At 45.9% G+C, this 19,813-nt stretch overlaps 2 protein-coding genes and 1 long non-coding RNA gene across 4 annotated transcripts in view; all 3 read left to right on the top strand.

The window, feature by feature from the left end:
• Positions 1 to 1,049: 1,049 nt before the first annotated feature.
• On the top strand, positions 1,050 to 15,551 carry RESP18 (regulated endocrine specific protein 18). The gene is given in 9 exon segments (XM_088794369.1): positions 1,050 to 1,055; positions 1,423 to 1,549; positions 3,230 to 3,334; positions 4,352 to 4,547; positions 4,549 to 4,933; positions 8,920 to 9,053; positions 9,570 to 9,730; positions 15,188 to 15,238; positions 15,471 to 15,551. Coding segments are annotated over 7 exon segments (1,080 nt in total). The 3' UTR covers positions 9,697 to 9,730; positions 15,188 to 15,238; positions 15,471 to 15,551.
• Positions 6,604 to 8,245, top strand: LOC148754907 (uncharacterized). Its single transcript, XR_016019786.1, has 2 exons — positions 6,604 to 6,791; positions 6,881 to 8,245. It is a non-coding gene; the product is annotated as an uncharacterized LOC148754907 (long non-coding RNA).
• The window catches only part of PTPRN (protein tyrosine phosphatase receptor type N), an 18,765-nt gene continuing 12,440 nt past the window's right edge, over positions 13,489 to 19,813 (top strand). Inside the window, exons 1-5 of one of the 2 annotated variants that reach the window (XM_019741818.3) lie at positions 13,489 to 13,738; positions 15,188 to 15,238; positions 15,471 to 15,584; positions 18,523 to 18,619; positions 19,530 to 19,791. In XM_019741818.3, coding sequence (XP_019597377.3) covers positions 13,624 to 13,738; positions 15,188 to 15,238; positions 15,471 to 15,584; positions 18,523 to 18,619; positions 19,530 to 19,791 — 639 coding nt within the window. In that variant the 5' untranslated portion in view covers positions 13,489 to 13,623. Of the gene's footprint in view, positions 13,739 to 13,986; positions 14,100 to 15,187; positions 15,239 to 15,470; positions 15,585 to 18,522; positions 18,620 to 19,529; positions 19,792 to 19,813 lie in introns of those variants that run through there. The other variant, XM_019741816.3, reaches the window with a different exon arrangement.

Genomic DNA, 19,813 nt, shown 5'->3' with positions numbered 1-19,813 from the left:
ATTCTGACTCGCACTCTCCTGCTTCTCTCTTATAAAGATCTTTGTGGTTCTATTGGGCACACCCAGAAAATCCAGGACACTCTCCTCTCTCATCTGAGGTTAATCACCTTCTAAGGTTAATCACACCAGCAAAATGCCTCTTACCATGTAAAGTAACATTCACAGGTTCCAGAGATTCAGACGTCGACATTTTTAGGGGCCATTATTCAGGCTACTGCAGATGTCATAAGTATTGTGGCTATGTATAGTAAAACTATCATTAATTCTAAGAGATGTGTATTGAATTATTTAGGAGTGAAATGTCATGAAGTCTGTAAATTACCTTTAAATACTTCATTAAGAGGAAGAAGCAATTGTGATAAAATCTTAATTGTTAGTCTGGGTGGTAGTTATATATGTGCATTCATTAGATCCTCTGTTTTAATTGAAAATTTTCATAATTTTAAGCTTAATAAACAAAATATGGAAATGCCAATCTAGAGTTTAGGAAACTCACACACTAACCTATAACTAAACAAGAGTGGAAACAAAAGATCAGTTAGTTTCTTAGCCAGTTAGTTATTGCAATAGCTCTATTAGAAAGAGTATAGTGGTCTGAACCAGAGAAATGGCGGCAATGTGGAGAGAAGTGGATAGATGTGCAATACACAGAGGGTGCCAAAAAAACATATACCCATTTTAAGAAAGTAAAAGACAGTATTAAAATTATAATACTCGGGGTGGCCGGTTGGCTCAGTTGGTTGGAGTGTGGTGCCAATAGCACCAAGGTTGCCGGGTTGATCCCCGCACGGACCTCTGTGAGCTGCACCCTCCTTAAATAAAATAAAATTAAATTTTTAAAAAATTGTAATATTCAATATATACTGATATGATAACAAAAGATGAATACAAGTCACGTTTGACTTCTGCAATGACAAGAGGTGCTCAAAGTGGTTACCATCAGCGTAATTTTAATACAGTTTTTTCCTTTCTTAAAATGTGTGTACATTTTTTTGGCACCCTCTGTATTTTGCAGGTCAAATCCATGTATGTTGAAGGTCTTTAGGAGGATGAGGGTAAAGTGAGCATCGAGGGTAATAAAAACAGACTAAAGGCACTGAGTCTACTGTCTCGTCGTTGTTCATATTTAATCCTCACAACAAACTTACGACGTAGGTACAATTCGCACCCACATCTTACTTGCAATCCATTTCTCCAACTTTGGACCTGGTTTACATAAAACAGGAGCGGGCCCCTGGGGGTGAGGTGGCTGCGTGGACGGAAAGGCCAGCAGGAGCTGGGTAGGCTTTTGCAGGGGCAAGGCCTGCCCGCGATCTGCGGAGCTACCTAGGGAGGGATGTGCAGGTTCATTTTCGTTAGCGGGTGGAAAGCAAGTCCCGCTTAGCCGCTCCAGCTGCGGTCTCCGCCTTCTCTGAGAGGTAGGTGGGGAGCAAGCGCGCGGAGCCCAGGAGGACGCGGCGCCTGCTGTGGTTTGGGGACTCCGGGGGGCTCCGTCTGCTCCTCTGCTTCCTACTGCGGAACAGCCGCCCAGGGGGCAGCACTGGCCACAGTCCCGAGGAAACCGAAACCTTGGGGTGCAGGCAGGGCCAGAGCGATCCCCAAAGAAGTGGGTCAGGAGTCCTCGATGTTAGGAGCTTAATAGGAAAAGAATGTGTTTGGAGGCGTGAAAAGAGATAAATGTAGAGAGTGTGTCGCAGAAAGAGGCGCAAGCTTGCGGTAGGGCTCCGCCTGGGGGATCTGGACCTAAGAGAGAAGCGCACTCGGGAAAATTGGGGAATCGGGAGCAGGGCGCAAAAACAAGTGGGAGGAGGAAAGAAAAAACGGTCTATGCGACCACAGAAGAAGCAAGACTCGCCGAGGGGCCAGAGAAGAGACGCCGGGGCTGAGGGACAGGCAGGGGACCAGGGTCTATGGACAGTAGGAGCAGAGACCGCGGGTATCGGGCTTCGCTCCGGAAGGAAGGCTGGGCCGAGAGATAAGCCCTCAGAGTCTGGTGTCTGCAACCCAGTTTCCGATAAGAAGGGGAAGGCTAGGCTGGAGTAAAAGAGGATGGAGTAGGAGAGAGTCCAGCCTTTTTTCTTCCCCCTCCACTCTGCGCCAGCGGAGCAGCGCAGAATTAAATCTGAGCAGCCAAAGAGGAACTGCGCAGACTCGAGGATTCCGTGCCCGGCACTAGGGGAAGACAGCGCAAACTCCTAGTCCGAGGCCAACTCTCCCCCTCCCGATTTTTGGATTTAGAGGCCTATGCAGAAGACTCGCGAAGAACTGTGGGAAGAGGCCTGGTGGCAGAAGACAAAACGGGAGGGGGTGGGAGGTAGGGAGGAAGATCAAGCCTGTGGGATGCCTTGCCCTCTTTACCGCCCACAGCTGCCTCTTTCCTAGGCTTCGACCACCTCTCAGCACCACGGACAGCACCAGGCCTCCCGTGGGTCTGACCCAGGGTGTCCAGCTCTCTTTTCCTATCAATCTTGGGAGCGCTGCCTCTTCCCTTCCAGAAGCTCTTTTCCATCTCAGTAGGATGCTGGGGGTTCTGCTCCTACCTAAAGCCAGGAAATCGATATTAGGACCCATTTGATTGGGGAAAATTCCCTTTTCCTAAAGCCTGTCCATAATGATTCATGGTAATTCCACCACAGAAAAAAAAAATGGACTCTCCTCCAACCCCACCACATCTACCTGGAATAAGAAAGGTGTGTAGAGCATTAGGGACTATCCTTCTTCACCCTTTGTCTGTTGTCTATGCACAGTTGGGCAAACTGGCTTTCAGGACAAGGGTCCAGACACACTCAAACCCTACACATACCAATACTTTCCCCTATGCGGAGTCCAGGCCTCCTCCCCTCATGCCTGACTTCAAATCCTTCCACGGGATGCAGTTCACCTGCTTCCCAAGCCCCATCTCTTCACCTGCATATGCATTCCACGTGTGTAGCTGTCTAAGTTTCTGCTTACCTCAACCCCCACAGGCTAGTCTGCCTGTAAGCTTGGTTCTTACCTGGAAGTTGATACCAAAGGTGAATGAGGTGCAGGGCCTGAAGAATAGGGCAGGTGGTGATGGGGGCAGGGAGAAATGAAAAGAAGGAACACTTGAAAGGAGGAAGGGACCTGGTTGGGGGTGGGGAACAGAGACCAGGTACCCCAGGGGTCATAGTGGAAGCTGCTTTTCTTCAACTTGGAGTTGGAAGTCTTCTGGCTAAGTTCCTTGCTGAAGCCACTATTTTGCCCTGAGAAGGTCAGGGCCAAGTGGGAGTGGGGCAGCTCTGGCCCTTCCAAGGATTTACTACCCCAGTCTTCCAACACTTGCAAGTTGTACTCCAGCAGATTGTGCCCCGAGGTGAGTAAGACCTGGAGAAGAGAGGCTGGGGCTGGTCAGATATGAGGGCGGGGGGACAGTGAGGGGCTGTTTGATCTGAGGACAGCCTTCCTTCCTCATATGTCTCTACTTGAAACTTTCCTGTCATGCTCATCTCATGGAGAAGGGGTGAGACCAGAGGCAGGGTGGAGTGGGACGGGTGGGCTGTTTGCCCTTAAGCACTCTTGGGAAGAGCCCAGCACAGGCTTCTAGAAGAAACCACCAAAGAAGCTAGCGTCTAACTCCTTTAGACTCGTCCCAACCCCTAGCCCTATCTGAGTGTTTCCAGAGTCAAGAATCCTTAAGTTCTCAGCCAGGAGAACACATACCCACCCCTGTGTCTGAGTAGGAAGCAGAGCAAATTGTATGACAAATACAGGGGAGGAATGAAAGGGAGTGGGAAGTCCCTTAGAGACAGATGGCTTACCCTTCCTTAAAGCAGGGTTTCATGAATGGGGAGAAGGTCAGATAAGAACTCTATCTGGCGTTCATATTACTACTACAACTACTACTGGTGTCTAATATGTGTATAATGCCTTAGAACAGTGGTTCTCAAAATGCGTCCTAGGACCAGCGGCATCAGGCAACTTGTTAGAAATGCTAATTCTTGAGCTAATTCCAGGCCGACTGAATCAGATACTCTAGGGGTGGGGAACAGCAATCTGTATCTTAACAAGCCAGGGGATTCTAATGCACACTAAAGTTTGGGAATCAGTGCTTTAGTGTTTTGTAAGCACTCTTTACCTCCCTGGTCTCATTTAATCCTCACAATAGCATCAAATGAATCAGCAAAGAGAATATAATCCTAATCCTAAATGAATATTTATTAAATGCCAGGCACTATGCTAAACAGCTTTTATATACCATCTCATTTAATTCTCTCCACAAATTGTGATCATTTACCTACTTGAGGGAGAGGGGGAGTGTTAATCTCACCTGGTCCCTGGCGTGGGCCTGCGTGTCCCACAGGTCAATTCACTGCACCCTTTCACCCTGCAGGTTTGTTCTGGAAGGATGACATCACCCAGGATGTGATGACCCAGAAGATGGAGCACATCAGCGTGCTCCACCCCCAAGACCCCTGTCTGAGGGATGGGCAGGGAGCCTTTCCCACCAAAACCACTGGGGTGAGGCGCATGAGGTCCATGCTGTCTGGCGGACAGACAGAGCAGGGAGAGAACAGGTATTAAAACTGCAGGTAAGAGCTGTCAAGAGCACGTTGAGAACGGTTCAGAGGTCATGCCTAGGATCTGTAGGAAACCACTCCATGAGGCATTAATGATATCTGCGAAAGGAGAGGAAGTGGATGTTAGCCAGCCTAGCTTCCTGCCTCTTCTCGGGGACAAGCAGGAGGAGAAACTTCGACTCCTTTTCGCCAAGGCGAGGCTCATACATCTTCTAAAGAATTTTAAGTCTCTGGCTTTGGGTCCCATCTGTTTCCTTCTGGGGCTTTGTTACCCTTTTTTGCCCCCTTCACCCCTGGCTTCCCGCCTCACAGATCCCAGTGGTCGAGGTGATCAGTGCTATACCTCCAAAGTGGCTTTGATGGCCCTGACACAAGAGATGACCAAGCCTGTCCAGGTGAGGGGCTCGCTTTTTCTAGGGAGGTGGGAACCCTCAAGGGCCTGTTGAAATGAGGGAGGCAGGCACGAGAAGGGAGTGGGTATTGAGGTGTGAGTGGATAAGCTGAAGAAAAGAGATTTCTTTTCCCAATCAAAGGGTACCCCCACTTTCCTTTTCTGTCTCACAGACCCTGTGGGAATCCACATGAGAGGCTGGGAGGGCGAGGAAGCGGGAGCCTCTGAGGATGAGACGATCTATAGTTTCATGTATAAGCATCGAAAACTGCAGAGTTTTCAAAATTAAATAAGGATCCTCCTCTGCTCCATACATTCCCTCGTTTATATCAAGTGATAGCAAGTTCCTTTGGATAAATAGGAGACGTAGCTCAGGGACTTTCACATTCAGAACACACACACACACACACACACACACACACACACACACACTACCTTACTCTACTCTGTGGCTTGGGCCAGTCATCTGGGTAAAGCTCTGAGTTATTTCCTTGAGATGCTTGAATTCTTCAGAATCCAGATTGAAAACACCCACCTAGCACTCCCATCTATGTTTTTAGCTGAGACGCTGGGGTCCAGGCTGGTCAAGGGACTTACTTAAGACCACATAGCAGATTTATGGTAGAGGCAAGACCGGAGCCAGGTCCCCTGCACAGCTCCTGCCTTTTGTCTCAGGGACCACAGTGGGGGTTGGACTGTGCCAAACATCAGGCCCTTCCACACTGACAAAAATCGTTTTTGTTTGTTTGTTTGTTTTTTGGACTAAGACCAAAATTACAAGAAGGTGGCAGCTAGAGGAAGCCGTAAAGGAAGGGCTTCCCAGGCGAGAGCACTGCAATGACAAATGCCCTCAGACGAGGATACCATGGTATGTGAGAGAAGCAGACAGAAAAGTCAGTGGTAGAAGAGTAGGTTGGAGACGGAAGCTCAGGACTGACCATACAGGGCCTCACGGATCATGTTTAAAAATTTTTTTTTAATTGGGTTTTATTTTAAGTATAATGGCAGGTTAACTGGGAAATTTTAAGGAAGGAGATGTCACAATGTGATTGGTAGACGATTTTAAGAGGCCACTCTAGTGATGTTGGAGAATGGATTGTGAAAACACCAAGAGTGAAAACTGAGAGGCCAGTAAGGAATGGATTATCCAGGTCCAGGGGAGACTGAGGTGGCCTGGACGGGGGTGGTGACAGAGGAGCTAGCACCCCCAGCTGGCTGTGCACTCCATCCAGAGGTAGCCCATACCTCAGGGGGCTTCCACCCCTCCTGCTCTCCTAGGAAACCGGTTCCCTTGGTTCCCACTCTTGTAAGGTGGCAGCTGGGCTTCCTCGGCCTGGATTGGTTGCTGGGTTAACGCACTCAGAGCTAAATGACAGACCCACCTGTGAGGGACTGGTTGCCGTGGTGCTTCTGCCAGTGCAAACAAGGTGTTGCCATTCTTCTTCAGCTCTGAGCCCGCGGGAAAATCACAGGAGTGAGGATAAACTATATGTGGGAGCCATGGGGACGGGCTCAATCAGTGGGCTGAGTCACTGTGGGCTTGCTCAAAACAGGCTGTTATTGAAGGAGAGTAGGTGAGGGAGGGGCCACCTCCCTACAAACTGATTCCAATCCTTTGTTTCTTCTTGTTTTAGGCCTTCTTTGAGCTGCCCCCACTGTACGCCATAACCTTGTCACTGACTGAGACCTGTGAGAAGCCTCTCTGCCCCACTGCCCTCTCCATTGCCCTGCAGAGGGGGCAATTCTAGGACGACCCGATTCTGGATCATTAAAGTGGACTTTTATGCAAAGTCTTTCTGGGCCTTAGTTTGAGGAAGGATGGGTAGGGTTTGGACCTGGTCAGAGCCTCCAAAGTAAGAGAGGTAGGACCAGAGCAGGGGTGGGGGTGAGGAGAGCACAGTTCCTCTGACAGTGCTCATGGAGGCTGGTCTCTGTCTTGTTTTCCTCTCAGGGACCATTCCTGAAGTGGGGAAAATGAGGATGGTACTCCTGTTGGAATGTCAGCCTTCCCCACCCACACCCAGCTACATTGGGTGGTCTAGTTGCTCGCCCTTCCTGGTCAGACAGGCCTGCACCCTGCTGTTTTATGGGGGTCTCCACCTCCAGCATTACAGCCCCTGCCAGGGCTTTCCCACTCATCTAGTTCCCAGGAATCCACAGGAAAGTGCTATGATTAAAGTGTACACACATTAACTATTTCGATGGCTCTTGCCAGTTTGCTCCTACTAGCTTAAATTCTTAAAAGGGAGTGGGTACTCTGACCACTCATGCTCAGCCCAACCAAACACCAGGATACTTTATTTGCAGAGCTTTATTCTCAAAGTACTCTCACTCGTTGGGTACTCACAGGTGTCAGCAAATAGACAGGTATCAAGATTTACTCTTTCTAAGGAGTAACAGAGTTGTACACATATATTAATAATCATACAGTTATAAACATAAGTTTGTATACATTACTGGATATAAGTTGTGCTTTAATAATAAATAATAATAACTATGAACCTCTCAAAATGTAAGAGGTGAATAAGAGGAAAAATGTTTTTGAAAAGAAGATGGAATGATTTGCTCTACATGATATCAAGACGGAGTATGACGTTGTAGTAATTAAGAAAGTGTGGTATTGATGCAAAGACGACAGGTAGATCTATGAAATACAGAGCTGATAGACAGACACACCACAATGTGGACGCTTTATAATAAAGATGGTACTGCGGAAAAGAAAGGGTAATCTTTTTAATACATACTCGTAGTTCAGGAACCACTGGGAACCCTTGTAGAAGAAAAATTCACTTTTATCCATAACTTAAAACATACACACAAATAGAATCCAGGTGGATTATAAGCCAATGTGAAGAATTAAACAATGACGCTTACTCCACAGCTTAAAGCCATTCAGCAGTTTTAGTTTGATTTTAGGAACGCCTACTCTACAAAACTTTGTGGATGAAGCATTTAGAAGATAGTATAAGAAAATAACTCCATGTCCTAAGAGTTGGAAAAAATTTCTTCAAGAGGAAACAAAAATGCTAAAGATAAAGTAAAAAATAATACATTAAATAAAGAATATCTATAAACTCTTCCTTACAGCTTAAATAGGACAGTGTTAGGGTATAATATTGTCTCTGCTGCTATGTGAATGCAAACTTCTTCCAGTTGTCTTTCCTAACAAGAATGGAAAAGAAAGATTTTTCTAAGTCAGTGGTTGTATAAATTATATAGAAATATAATTTATAATTGTGTATGTAATTTTTCAATTTCTAATAGTCACATGATTTTTTAAGTAAAAAGAAATTAAAGCTATGTCATCTGCCCTGTCCGTCCTCTGTAAAAATATGATTTGGAAAGACATTTTTTATTTTGATATCCCACAGAAAATCACACTAGTCCATGACTTGGATGATATTGTGCCAACCAGATATGGTGAGCAGGATGCAGCAAGTGCCCTAGATGCCATAAGACATATGCATGGAAGAAGAACCTCAAGAAAGCTCAGAGTCCTGCCACATCAGTGAAGTTTCTAGGGTCCAATTGTCTGTGGCATGTTGCTATATGCTCTTGAAAGTGAGACAAGTTACTTAACCTAGGATATCTACCACAATAAAAAAAAATGAGGGAGAGATAATACCTTTTGTGAAAGAATGGGCAGTTATCTTTGGCAGTTGAGGCAAAATACAACAAACACATTTCAATGTGCTACTCTGCCCCATTTATCATTAATCCATCAGGCTCTCCTAGTATGGCCTGAAGCAAGAAACAGTTCTGCAACAGTCCCAGGTTGCAATGTAAGCAGATCTTTCTGAGAATGTTTCAAAACTGATGAAAGATATCAAGCTACAGAGTCAAGAAATACTTTGAATCTCAAGGAGAGGAAATAAAAAGAAACCCCTCCCTGTCACAGCTTAGTAAAACTGTTAACAACCAAAGACAAGTTACCTACAAAAGAGTAACAAATATACTGACAAATGATTTCTCCAAAATGTTTTTAAACAGAGAGAAGGGTATCAAGTGAGCAGATACTTTAAGTTTGGCCCCTGGATCTACTCTCCACTTGTCTTCACCCTGTTTTCTGTCCAAAGAGGCTGGACTACTTCAAGGAACTCCTTCTTCCTCTGGATTCTGATTAGGTTAGCACAATGGGAATACCTAAAAGGAGATCAAAGAGAGAGAATGCGGAGTAAGGAGCAATTATTTATTTCTCCAGCTTCCTCCCTGTGAGTTTGCTGTAGGTTGTCTGCCTCCCCGGGCACACATGTGCAATAGGAAACATGTATAAGAGGCTACATAGTCACACTATGTATTCATGATAACTCAAGGTTGGGGGTAATCCAAAACTCATGTTTATTGGCTTTTCTTTAGTTTTATAACCTAAGCATGTGTCCTTAGATTATAAAATTGTAAAGTAAAGAAAAGAAATGTGGTCAACAAGAGAATGGATAATGGTTACCTTTGGAAACAAATAATGACTGGGGGACACAATAAGACTTTTAGGGTACAGGAAGTGTTCTATTTCTTTTTTTTTTAATAACTAATGAGTGTTGAATATTTTTTTTTATTGGGGAAGGGGAACAGGACTTTATTGGGGAACAGTGTGTACTTCCAGGACTTTTTTCCAAGTCAAGTTGTTGTCCTTTCTGTCTTAGTGGTGGAGGATGCAGCTCAGCTCCAGGTCCAGTTGCCGTTGCTAGTTGCAGGGGACACAGCCCACCATCCCTTGCGGGAGTTGAACCGGCAACCCTGTGGTTGAGAGGACGCGTTCCAACAAACTGAGCCATCTGGGAGCTCAGCGGCAGCTCAGCTCAAGGTGCCATGTTCAATCTTAGTTGCAGGGGGCGGAGCTCACCATCCCTTGTGGGACTCGAGGAGTTGAACAGGCAACCTTGTGGTTGAGAGCCCACTGGCCCATGTGGGACTCGAACCGGCAGCCTTTGGAGTTAGGAGCATGGAGCTCTAACCACCGCCTGAGCCACTGGGTGGGCCCAAGTGTTCTATTTCTTGTCCAGGGTTACATGAGTATTCACTTTGTGATCATTTATTGAGCTGTTCATTTTTGTTTTATGCATTTTTCTGTCTGTTATATTTCACAATTTACAAAATTTTTTTAAAAGGAAATAAATGGGATGAAGTGATCAAGAAGGCAGGGGGAATTGTGCAAGGTGCAGAAACTTCCCTGAGTATATCTTATTTTACAGTTTTAATTTTTTGAACAATATAAATATTTTACATTGTTCAAAAAATAAAATTACATAACAATAAAAAACCAAACCCTAAAATTGAAAACAAACTGAAACAAATATACCAAATTATATATCAAATTGTTAAAAATGACTACACAAACAAAAGAACTATTTCAAATTATTTTAAAACACAATATTTTGATGGTATACTCCTTGGGGTTATATTCTAAGGACAAAATAAACTACCAAAAGTCTTAAACGTCTTCATTATTTATCAGCAGACTATATTATTATTTATAAATTGTATGCATATTGTAGGACTGAACATATAAGTGATTATGTTAATGTCATTAGAAACCAAAATTTTCAGTATAAGAATAAAGAGATACAAGTATAAATCAAGAGTTCAGTAAAAATCACAGTTAAATTTTAATCAGAAATAGTGTGCATGTCTTAATATCCAAGCTCTGTGCATTGAAAGGCCTAGAAGCACGACACCTCGGCAGCCATTAATCATTCCTAGAAGTTCAGTCCTAAGATCAGTCTCTAAGATCAGTCCTTACTGAAAGCTGCCAAGTCTCTTTGGAGGAATGGCTGCTTCCACATCTAGGTCAGGGAATAAAAACAGATGAACCTGGTACCCCTGAGAGTGATAGAAAGCAAGGGAGCGTTCAGTGATTAATGGGACGTTTCAGAAGGAGACCAGAACCGGTTTAAAGGAATTTTTATTGACTCACTCTGGGACAATTTGAATATCAAAGAGAATAATCACTGCAACTGATTGATACACACTGAATATATAAAAATCCATATTTTCATAGTAGTGCTCAAACAAGAAAAGTCATAAAAATTTTTTTTAAAACTTATTTGTCATTGTTGGAGGTAGCTATTATACCAGCTGATTACTCTGAAAATTGGTAGGTAAAAAGAAAAAAACTAAGAATGTATGCCACTTCTCCAGTTGGAATTATATTGCAGGGTAACTAAGCCCAGTTGATAGGAGAAAGCTCCTCTTTATAAAATAATATCAGCTAACAAATGTTAAAGGAATGATAGGGAAAAAATCACCATTTTGCAACCTCTAATGAAATCATTTAGACAAGTATCTGGCAAACCATTAAATGAAAAGTTGATAAGGAACTAGATATTCTCAGCATGCCAAAATATTCTCCCATGGATTACATACAAGGTCTGACAATTAAGTTTGTGAACTCATCCTAGAAAAAGCGCTACATACCTCATTGCTGAATATTACTATGATCACCTTCGAAGTACACCCCTCGGGAAGCTATGCACCGACGCCAGTGCCTAGTCCCCCCTTCAAAGCAATTTTGGGACTCTTTTTCTGGAATGGCCATCAGTGCTGTCTTTGTGTTACCATTGATGTCCCAAATGTCCTCAAAATGTCTTCCTTTCAATATTTTCTTTATCTTGGGGAAAAGAAAGAAGTCATTGGGGGCCAGTTCAGGTGAGTAGGGAGGGTGTTCCAATACAGTTATTTGTTTACTGGCTAAAAAGTCCCTCACAGACAGTGCTGTGTGAGCTGATGCATTGTTGTGTTGCAAGAGCCATGAATTGTTGGCGAAAATTTCAGGTCGTTTTCCTCTAACTTTTTCATGCAGCCTTTTCAGCACTTCCAAATAGTAAACTTGGTTAACTGTTTGTCCAGTTGGTACAAATTCAGAATGAATAATCCCTCTGATATTAAAAAAAGTTAGCAATATCATTACAAGTTCACAAACTTAATTGTCAGAACTCGTATTGGTCACTAGAGGAAAACATAACTGTACATACAGAGATCTGGCTGTCTCCATCTTAAATCAGTGATCAATCTAGCATCCCTAATAGTGGGACAGCAAGACATTACGCACTTCCTGAAATGATGCAATTGGGGCATACAGCATCACCTGTAAAGCATTTTGCTTAAAAAAAAATGTTTAACCCGACCCAAACAAGACTTTGGCTATAACTTTTAGTTTGCAGGAAATGCAGGGTAAATACAGAATACATACAGGGGAACTACAGGGAACTGTATCATGAGAAAACAACCAGACAAATCCAGAAGGTGGGGAGTTGTAAAGAAAAGCTGACCTGGTCTCTTCAACAAAATGTCAAAAATAGGGTGGAGGAGGAAGGGGAGCCCTGTCTATGCGAATTTAAACAGAATTAAGAAACATAACCAAAAACAATGGTGGTCTAGGACTCCTATTTTAAACAAAACAGCTGAAAAAAAGGTATTTTTGGAAACAATTTGAGCAATATGAACATGAACTGAGCACAAATTCTATTTGGACATTATTGTAAATTTTGTTAGATGTCATAGTGGCATTTTTGTTATGTGGGAAATATCTTTATTTCTTGGATATGTACATTGAAATATTTATATGGGAAATGTGATGTCTATTATTTACTTTTAAAGCTAAAAAGAAGCAAATATGGCAAAATGTCAGTAACTGAGTATTTACTACCTATGCACTACTATCTTTTTTTGTATTTTGGAACATTTTACTGAAAAGCAAGAAAGTAAAGTGATCAAATTTGAAAGTAAAGTGAGCAAATTACAAAGCTCACTCCCTAGCTTATTGAGTGGCAGGAGTGGAAGCAAAAGACTAGTTAGTTGGTTACTGCAATAGTCATGAAGAAAGAGCACAGTGGTTTAGATAGGACAGTGAGCATGGAGAGCAGTGGTCTGATGGCAGATATATTTTGCAGGTAGAAACCATGAGATTGTTGATAGACTCGAGGTAGAAGAGGGTGAAAGAAAGAGAGTCAAGGCTAATAACAAAAGTGAATAGGCATCGAGTGTTCCGTATATGCCAGTGCAGTTGTTCTAAGTGATTCACATGATATAATTCCTGTAATCCTCAGCACCACCTGGTAAACAAGGTACCATCAGCACCTCCATTTTACAAATCAGGAAATTTGGGCGCAGAGAGATTAATCAACTTGCCCAAAGTTATCCCCTTAGAAGGTGGCATCGCTAGAACTGGAATCTAGGCACACACGCATGGCTATTCCTGCTCTGAAGGATGACATCGGTGCCATGAATTGAGATGCATAAGAGTACCTATTCTGTTCCTTCTTATGCTCTTCATCTTAGTGTTTATACAACCCGACTCCCGTATCTTTCCTGGTTCCCATCCAACTATAATAACCCTTTTCGTCAACCTGGGGACTGGGGAATAAAGGTGGTGGTCCTTGGGGAGAAGCATATGTCAAAAGGGGTAAAGCCAAGTGGGAATTCTAGTGAGGCGCCTATTTGGTGGACGAGGGACGGGGTGGCTAGGTCCCCCGCTAAGACAGTGCTCTTACGCCACTTGTGACGCAAATAAGCGTAAGAGCCGGGGGTGGAGATGTCGTCACCACCCTCCCGGGTTGGCCGAGTAGAGGCGAGAGGGGCGTGTAGATCCCGCCTCGTAGGTGGGTGGGGAGTGGCAGGCCCCGCCCTGGACCCTCTGGGAGGCTGTGGTCCGCGTAGCTGCGGCTCCGGCAGCAGAGCCAGCGCGTGGAGCCCGGTAGGATGCGGCGCCCGCGGCGGCCTGGGGGTCCCGGAGGATCCGGGGGTCTTCGGGTGCTCCTCTGCCTTCTGCTGCTGAGCAGCCGTCCGGGAGGCTGCAGCGCCATTAGTGCCCACGGTCAGGAGGAAACCGGGAGCGCGGGGGGAGGAATATGGTGCGGGGAGCAAAACTCGGTGGGGGGTGCGGGGAAGTGTCTCGAAGGTAGGAAGCTCGAGTAGAATATGTGTGGAGTGGGGTAAGGAGAGGCATTGTGAGATGAGGGAGATGAGAGGGCGTCTGAGAGGAAAGGGGCGTAGGCCTGGAGGTGGGGCTGGGAATACGGGGGCGGGGCCCAAGAGGAGCGGACTCGGGGAAGATTGCGGGTTTGGGAGGAGGAACGGGGGTGCAAATGGACAGAGGGACTTAAAGATGGGCTACAAGACCACGGGAGAAGCAAGCTGCGCCGAGGCGCCAAAGAAGTGGCCACTGGCGCTGAGAGGTGGAGAGGGCGGTAGGGGGAGGGAGAGGGAACTCCGACCTCCGGGTAGTAGGAGTCTGGGCCGAGAGCCTCGGGGTCCCAGGTCCCAGTAGAAAATCAGGCCGAGGAAAGGCTCAGCGTTTCTCTTTATGCCTCGAGAGGTCAATTGCTTCGGTCTGATCTCCGATAAGGGGTACAGCTGGGGGAGAGGGCGGAAGAGAGCGAAGAAGGAAGGGTCCTCTCCGGTCCCCCTCCCCACAGCCTGGCCCCGGTGCTGACTCACATCTTAGAGGACAGAGACAGTCAGCGCTGACTCACGGGCCAGGGGAGGGCGGGGGCGAGGGGCGCGTGGCGGAAGGGGCGCAGCCCAGCTGTCACATTCCCTCCTTCACCACTGGGTTTGGAAGCCAATGCAGGATACTTCCTGTGGCGCTGTGGGTTAGTAGGATGGTAGATGAATGCTGGAGCAGTGGAGGGGTCACGTCACATGGAGACTCCTCTCCTTGTCACCCCTCCCTCCCCCATAACTGCTTCCAGGCAAGTCCTCGGCGGCTCCAGGCTCAGAGCTTCAGCACCGCGGACAGAGCCAGCGTCACAGGGTCCACGGACTGTAGGGACAGTGTAGGAAGCATTGCCTTAAACACACCCCATCCTTCCTCCTTTCCCACATGAGGGGGGAGACGTGCTAGGGTTTTTGCCTTTTCTGGGTCCCAGGCCATCAATTAGGATGTGTTTGGAGCTTTGGGAAGGAAAGTCCTCTTTTCCTCAAAATTTGGTCATAAACGTCCCCCATAGTAATTCCATGAGAGAACAAGTGTATGCTCCTCCACTACCACTGCCCCCATGCACCTGGAAGGCTTCTTCTCCCCATCACTCAGTTAAGCAAACTGAAGTTTTTAGGGAAAGCATCCAGACTCACAGATCCTTAAAATCCAAAGCCATACCCTGTGTTTCCTTCTCTTAAGTATTCTAGGCCTTTTCCCTCTTCTCCCAGCTTAAAGCCTTCCTTAGAATGAAAGAATGGACCCATATGCTTCCCGCTTTCTCAGCATGTACATCCATTCTATGTGTGTGGGTTTCTGAGCCTCTGCTCACTTATCCCTCTACAGGCTGTCTGTTTGACCGAAGACTCTGCTCTCACCTTGAAGTCTGTATCCAGGGTGAGTGAGGCCCGGGCACAGGATTTACAAGATGGGGGGATACAATAACAAAGACTGGGGGGAGGCCTGGAAGGGAGAGGGGTACTGGGCTTGGGAAAAAGGGGGACTGGCTGGAGGAGCAGAGCTCTCTGAAGCCAAGAGAGGAGATGAAGAGAGTCCTGCCCATTTGCAACCTGGATTTTGGAAGGCCTTTTGTCCAAACCACCTACTGACACCACTTTTGTCTTCTTAGATGGCTTATTTGGACAGTGCCAGGTGGGAGTGGGGCAGGCTCGGCCCCTTTTGCAGGTCACCTCCCCTGTTCTTCAGCGCTTACAAGGTGTGCTCCGACAGCTTATGTCCCAAGGTGAGGTCTAGATTCATTGGAGGAGAGGGCCGGAACTTGATTAGATAAGGGTGGGGAAGGGAAGGGTCACCTGGCTCAAGGATTTAGCTCATGGAACATTCCTATCACACCACCACTCCTGGGGCCTCACCTTCCCACACCTTGCTGGAGAAGTAGGCGAAACAGGAGTGTTGTGGAACCCTAGAGATGGGCTGCTCATATGTAGACTCTTGAGGAGTCCAGAGGAGGCTTCTAGAAGAAGCCACTGTGAGAGGCCAGCATCCATCTCCTTAGGGCCATCCCAGTCCCTGGACGGTCTGAGTGCTCCAGAGCTATGAATTCTGGAGTCCTCAGTCAGAAGAACACCCCACTCATCCAGTTCACTCATTCAGCAAGTACTTATTGGGTATTTACTATGGGGCAAGCATAGTTTTAGGGGCTTGGGACTTATCAGGGAATAAAACAGACAAAGGTCTCTGTCTACTGGAGTTTACTTTCCAGGGTGAGGGGAGGGAATACACTATATAAATTGAAAATAAGTAGTATGTTGGAAGGTGATAAATGCCATAGAAAAAGCAAATATTGCAACAGGCTACAGTCATCCAAAATTGTGAGGGAGGAAGCTACAGTATTAAATTGATTGATTAAGACAGACCTCACTGAGACTATGAAATTTGAACAAAGACATCGAGGAAGTGGAGGTGTTTTCCAGAAGGTTATCTGGGGAGATTGTATTTCACATCAACCAAAGAGTTAGAATAAAAGCCCTCAAGTCAAAGCATGAGTTTGAGGAACACCATGGAGACCTCTCTATAGTGTGGCTGTAGAGAGTGACAGAGAGGCAGGGTAGAAGATGCATTCAAGTAGCTCATGGGAAAGGGATGCAGGTCACGACAGGGCCTTAGAGGAGAATGTACAGATATTGGCTTGACTCTGAATAAGAGGAAACCATCACAAGGTTTTGAGCATGGGGTGCATGATCTCACTTCTACTTTAAAAGCATCATTCTTGCTGCTATGTTGAGAATAGAATGTAAGGATTCAAGGTTAGAAACAGAGAGACCATTAAAAGCTACCACAACAATTCATGTAAGAGGTATATGTGGCATGGACCAGGGTGGCTGCAGGCGGGTAGTGAGGAATGACAGAATTCTGTATATATTTTTAAGGTAGTTAGCATGATTTCATGAACGATTGGATATGGCTGTGAAATAAAGGCAGGAGTCAAGGATGACACCCAGGTTTTACTGAGTAAACAGCTGGGTTGATGGAGATGTCATTAACTATGCGGGAGAATCAGCTTGGGGGAAAGAGTGTTTAGTTTTGAATATATTGAGTTTAAGATGTCCATTCAAGGAGAGTGGGCAAGTTGGGTTTTGAAAGAGAGAGAGAGGTCTGCAGTGGAGATATAAATTTGGAATTCTTCGATATGTAGATGGTAATTAAACCCATGAAGTGGATGAAATAACCAAAGGATTGAGTGTTTATGAAGAAGAGCCCTAGAGAATTCTAATACTTAGAGGACCAAGAGAAGGGGAAGAACCAACAAGGGAGACTGAAAAAGGGGATCCAGTGAGGTCGGAGAAAAAACAAGAGTGTTTGGTATTGTAGAAATCAAGTGAAATTGTATCCAGGAAGAAGGAGTGATTAACAGTGTGAAAAGATGGTAGGTTAAGAAAGATGAGATCTGAGATTTGACCAATGGATTTAGATATACAGAAGTCACTGGTGATCTTGATAAAAACAGTCTTGGGAATAAATAGTTGGGAATAAAATCCTGAATAGAGTGGTTTGAGAGGAAATGGGAGGAAAAAAAATTGGATACAGCCAGTATAGCTAACACTGTCAAGGAATTTTGCTATAAAGAAAAGCAAAGAGATGGGGTGATGCAGGGGAATGTGAGATCAAGCATTCTTTTTGAAATTTCATCCTGTTTGCATGATAATGGGAATAATTCTGTAGAACACAGGAGATGATGGTGTAGTATATACGGGAGAATTGCAGGGAAGATGTTCTTGAGTAGGTAGTGGAGGATGAAATCTAGGGCTCAAGTGGAGGAATTGGCCTTAAATAAGAACACAGTCCATGTAATGTTAATTACGTTGACATTAGCATAAAAGGAAATATGGGTGCTAGTAGACCCCTGGAAGGAGTTAAGAGCAGTACTGACTGTTAATCCAGAGCCAGGGAAGAAGGAATGGAAGTAGAGAGTGGGAGATTATTCCTTTAGAATGGCTGACTGACCTTTCCTGGTGGGAAAGGGTTAAACAGGATCTGCCTCAGGATAAGATGATTATGATGGTGATGATGGTGGTGATGGTGGTGGTGGTGGTGGTGATGGTGGTGATGATGAGGGATCAGAGGATGAGGTTTAAAACAGGTGTATCGTGCTTTAGAGTTTTCTAAGCACTTTCATTTCCTTCATCGCACTTGAACTTCACAACAGCCCCATGAAGTGTATATTATTCCCACTTTACAAATAAAGAAAACTGAAGTTCAAGATCAACAAAAAGAAGAATAGGAATAATAATTATGATGATGATGATGATAATAACATTTACTGAAAGTTCACTATGTGACAGGTACTATTATAACCATTTTATATTGTGTTATTTTAATCATCACAACAATCTTAGGAGGCATAAGTTCCCATTTTACAGATGAGAGAATTGAGGCTCAGACAGGTGCAGCAAATTGCCCAAGGTCACACAATTAGTAAGTGACAGAGAATTCAAACCCAGTCTGACTGGACGCAGTCTAATTCCAAAATCTGTTCCTGAGGGTGGGAAATGGACACGTCAGATCACCCACCAGGTCTCTGCACTCCCTCCACTGTCCTTTTGCTCTTTCACACTCAATACACTGCAGGGCAGGGGTTGCGGTTTTGATCTCCACTGGTCCCTGCTCCTGGGCCCTCAGGCTGTCCTGATCCAATCTCACCCTCTCCTGTGCCCTGGCAGGATTGTCCTGGCACGATGACCTCACCCAGTATGTGATCTCCCAGGAGATGGAACGCATCCCCAGGCTTCGCCCCCCAGAGCCTCATCCAAAGGACAGGTAAGTACTCTTTCTCAACCATTCTAGCATGGTAAGGCTGGTGGGGCTGGCATCTTCCTGATGGATGGAGGAAGAAGGAGGGGTGTGGGCACCAACGTCAGCAGCCTGGGGCATGGGTGCAAGGGGTTCAAGAATGGCCATCTGACATGCCCACACACCCAGGAGGAGCTGAGCTCATTCCTGGGAATCCAGCAAAACAGGTATTTTTAAAATGTTGTGAAAAACTTGGATATTTGGTATTTTCAAAGAAGCGTCAGAGTAGTCATCATAGGAAAATTAGAAATGTGTTGGATTGAAGTTGTTTGATGTTCAGTTTCATTACTATGTGGAATTGTATCCTGTAGGAGATATAGCCATCGTCTGTGGTTAGGGACTCTGAAGGTATCATTCGGGCCCTGTGAAGCAAAGTAAATGAGAGCGTGGAGCTCAGGTGATAACACCAGGATGAAGAAGGCAGAGGGATGGGGGTGGGGGCAGCGTGGGAGGCCACGGTGTTGAATATTTGAACCTGTACTTGGAGAGCCAGACGTGAGACATACACACAGGGACAATGGGCAAGCTATCGACACAGTTCATCTAGAAAGGTTGCCAGCTGCCTTCCCCTGTGCCTGTCATTCCCTTCTCCTTCCTCGCCTCACACTTCCCTAGCCTCTGCCGCTGTGTTTCAGGGACCCAGGCATGCTTACCAGGAGGCAATGACCTTTCCCTCTGACTCCTCCTCATGCTGCTCTCTCCTCCCCTGAGGCTGCCTCATTTCTTCAGAGGTCAGACTCACTCTACACTCCTGGGCCTGTCTGGCCTCACCAGCTCTGCCTCATAGGCTCTGTATGCCCTTGCCACACAGTCAACACACACACACACACACACACACACACACACACACACACACACACTTTGCTTTCCTCCCCAGATCCGGCTCGGTGCCCAGAAGACCTGGTCCCTCCGGGGAACTGCTTTTACAAGGCATCCCTACTGGCTCTGCCCCTGCTGCCCAGCACCGGCTTCCTCGACCTCCAGTGGGTGGGGATGGAGCTGGGGCGGGCTCCCCCCTGACCCCTCTGCAGGCTGAGCTGCTGCCCCCTCTCTTGGAGCATCTGCTGCTGCCCCCACAGCCACCCCACCCTGCCCTGAGTTATGAACCTACCCTCCTGCAGCCTTACCTGTTCCATCAGGTAAGCCCCACAAACTGGCCCC

Source organism: Rhinolophus sinicus, chromosome 17 (genome assembly GCF_057876585.1).
Source record: "Rhinolophus sinicus isolate RSI-liver-muscle chromosome 17, RSI-T2T, whole genome shotgun sequence".
In the NCBI taxonomy this organism is placed as follows: domain Eukaryota; kingdom Metazoa; phylum Chordata; class Mammalia; order Chiroptera; family Rhinolophidae; genus Rhinolophus; species Rhinolophus sinicus.
This window is presented reverse-complemented; position numbering and strand designations above follow the sequence as displayed.